The sequence below is a fragment of the Cystoisospora suis genome (genome assembly GCF_002600585.1).
Source record: "Cystoisospora suis strain Wien I chromosome Unknown contig_4191, whole genome shotgun sequence".
Lineage (NCBI taxonomy): Eukaryota > Apicomplexa > Conoidasida > Eucoccidiorida > Sarcocystidae > Cystoisospora > Cystoisospora suis.
In genome coordinates this window covers 516-3,190 of record NW_027156983.1, presented here as the reverse complement: position 1 = coordinate 3,190, position 2,675 = coordinate 516, and the positions used below count along the sequence as shown (strand labels likewise).

Below are 2,675 nucleotides of genomic sequence, written 5' to 3'. Positions count from 1 at the left end.
CTTAAGATAGGTCCTACATCTTGGACGGCCCCTGCTGCGCCTTATCTACGACGCCAGTACCAAACGGGTCACCGCCAGACGCAAGAAAACAAAAGGGTCGTAAGGCGGAACGGCAGCGGCGACATGAGGGAGCTCAAGACTAGTCTCGGAAGGGTACAAACCTCTGAGCAGCGAGAGTGTCATGGTAGTGATCTGGACGCCTGACTCACGAAGAATTGCGCCTTTGTCAAGACACAGATACACTTAGACACGTTAGCCAGCCTCACTACACAATATGGGGGTGCGGGCGAACCACCGTTCCCAGGTTGGCTAGGTAAGTCGGATACCACCAGGCTAGCTGCCGCGGAACGAGGTGAGTTCAGGCCACGGGTCACGCTGTGAAACGTCTACTGTTCGGTTCGTTGTTGTGGTGAGTGAGCAGTCACCGTTTGTGTGGCTACTCCAAGGCTGCTACGGGTGATGGGTCACGTCGTGTGAAAGAGTCAAGGACTCGGGCGATTCCAAAATGAGTCAATGACACACGTCGACAGGGTTTAAGGGCGGTTCTCACGAAGTCCGTCGGTCGTCGCCACCGGAAACATGCCACTTGGCTCGGATGACGATGCAGTCCGGCGGGTCACACCGTCGATTCGTGCACACACGCTCCACTAACGGCTCATTCACTTCTTGACACTCAATCACGTCTCCACTCCTGCTCCTTCCTTCTTTCCTCCACATACTTTTCTCTCTCAGGCCCACTGGTCACTTTCCTGACTACTCAGAGTTCGCTCATCCTGGACGAACGGTTCTCCGGTACTCTGACCGGCCGAGAGCAAACACGAAAACGGTCCCACAGCACACTAGTGGGAAAACTCCAAGGTCGAATGGAAGAGTCCAACCACTTTCACCGGGCGAAACCCAATCCCGAAGGAAGTTCTCTTCTTCCGTTTCCTTTCCGTCCTGACCACAGTCCTCGGTCGCTCCCATCTCGTCTCCGATCCGGGTGAGTGGCTTGCTGCCGGCTGGTTGGTCCGGTTCGGTGTCTCCTCCGTACACCTAAGCTGCTCGTAGTGCCTGTAGTCTCCGTCCTTAGAGCGATTGGGCTTAAGCTTCCTGCTCCTCGACCTTAACCAACCTGAGTTGACCCTTTGAGTCACCGTTCGCTCTTGATCTGGCGACTTCTCTGTCCCGAACCTGCTCTTCTTCTCTCACTGTACTTTCCACTGAGTGAGCTCTTCCCTACCGCTCATCCCCTCTCACTCACACATCTGATCACACATGTTCTTCTTCTGTTCACTTTCTCTAGCACTTCATACACCCTCTCTAATATACTCTCAAGTCTCAGATCATCTCGAGCTACTTTCTACTGTCTTCACCTGCATCTACCTGTCAGCACTCTCTGGTCTCACTGCCCTTGTGAGACTCACTACACTCATATCACTCCTACACTCGTCTATACTGTTAGATCACACTGACTATGCGTGGTGTTGGGACGGGGCAGAATTGAAAACTCTAACACTTCTTCCCCCCTTCTTGAGACTCCGCTCTCCCTCCTTTGACACAACTCTCCTTCCTCTCAATGCATGGCAGAGCAATGCGAGCTCTGAGGCGGTGTCAGGGCTGTGCTCTGTCCCGTAATCGTGCCAAGTATTTAGATTAGAGCGGGGGTACTAGAAGAGCGATCAGATCCTGTCCGATCAGGAGATCTGTACCTTAATGTGCAAGGGCTCCAGCTAGAATATGTAGCTGTTTATGTCCCAGAGGAATTTTAGCTCATGCGTCCATTAGAGTACGAAGATTCATGGGGTTGATCGTGATTTGGAGGGAACTGGGTCAATATTCCCTTGTCCAACCAAGGTCAAAAGGAGAACTCCTCGTGAAGGGCGGGGTCATATTTTCGTCTTATGTTCGGGTTTGTCTTTTGCGAAAAGATCGTTAATGTATTAAGCATCCGGGGTCGACTTGGACTCACGGAACCAGTGTGTGTGTCTAGTTTTAACTGGTCCCGAGCAGCGAGGCATATCATCTCTATTTCTTGTAGAGAGAGGAGAAGAACAAGAAGAGGAAGATAGGATGCTAAGAAACAGAGGACTTCCAAGAAAGGGTGTGGACCTTTTTTTTGCCCTAGGGGGATGAGTGTCAGGGCGGTTGCCCAGACATACACCGAGTTAGTATTAGTACGTACAATTAGACCTATTGTTAGCTGGCATAATAGTCTATTTAGCGACCAGCTACTGTATCTTGGGTGTAGCGCTAGCTGGCTATCCGTCGCGGTGGCCTAGCGTAAGGCGGCACCACCCAAGGTGGTGGGTGAGTGGAGCCCGAAGGTGAAAAAAGGAGACTTCTTTGATTTTTCTGTTTTTCGAAGGAAATCTATGAGTAAAACTGGTGGTGGTACGTGTGTACAATATTAGTTATTAAAAACGGTGGAAAATCTCTCTGGAATTAATTCTGGTGATCGATGCTCATTTTCCGGTAGGTCGCTAGTACGACCTCGGACTGTGCGGCTACGCCGGGAATTTCCCCGGGTGATTTTGGTCTTTTTCACAATTTTACTTGGTTTTAAACGTTCCGTTGTAGAGTACCCGCGTCCAGTTTTGGGTAGAGGTTCGTACAAAATAACCGAACCCTACGGACCTACGTAATAGAGCACGTAGGCGGGACAAGGTACAGTGCCCTTGTGAGGCTAAGTGTTT

At 51.0% G+C, this 2,675-nt stretch overlaps 1 protein-coding gene across 1 annotated transcript; it reads right to left on the bottom strand.

The window, feature by feature from the left end:
* Positions 1-528: 528 nt before the first annotated feature.
* CSUI_007782 (uncharacterized protein) lies at positions 529-1,530 on the bottom strand. The gene has a single exon (XM_068067926.1). It carries the CDS (start codon positions 964-966, stop codon positions 769-771), a length of 198 nt encoding a protein of 65 aa, XP_067920093.1. The 5' UTR covers positions 967-1,530; the 3' UTR covers positions 529-768.
* Positions 1,531-2,675: the final 1,145 nt, after the last annotated feature.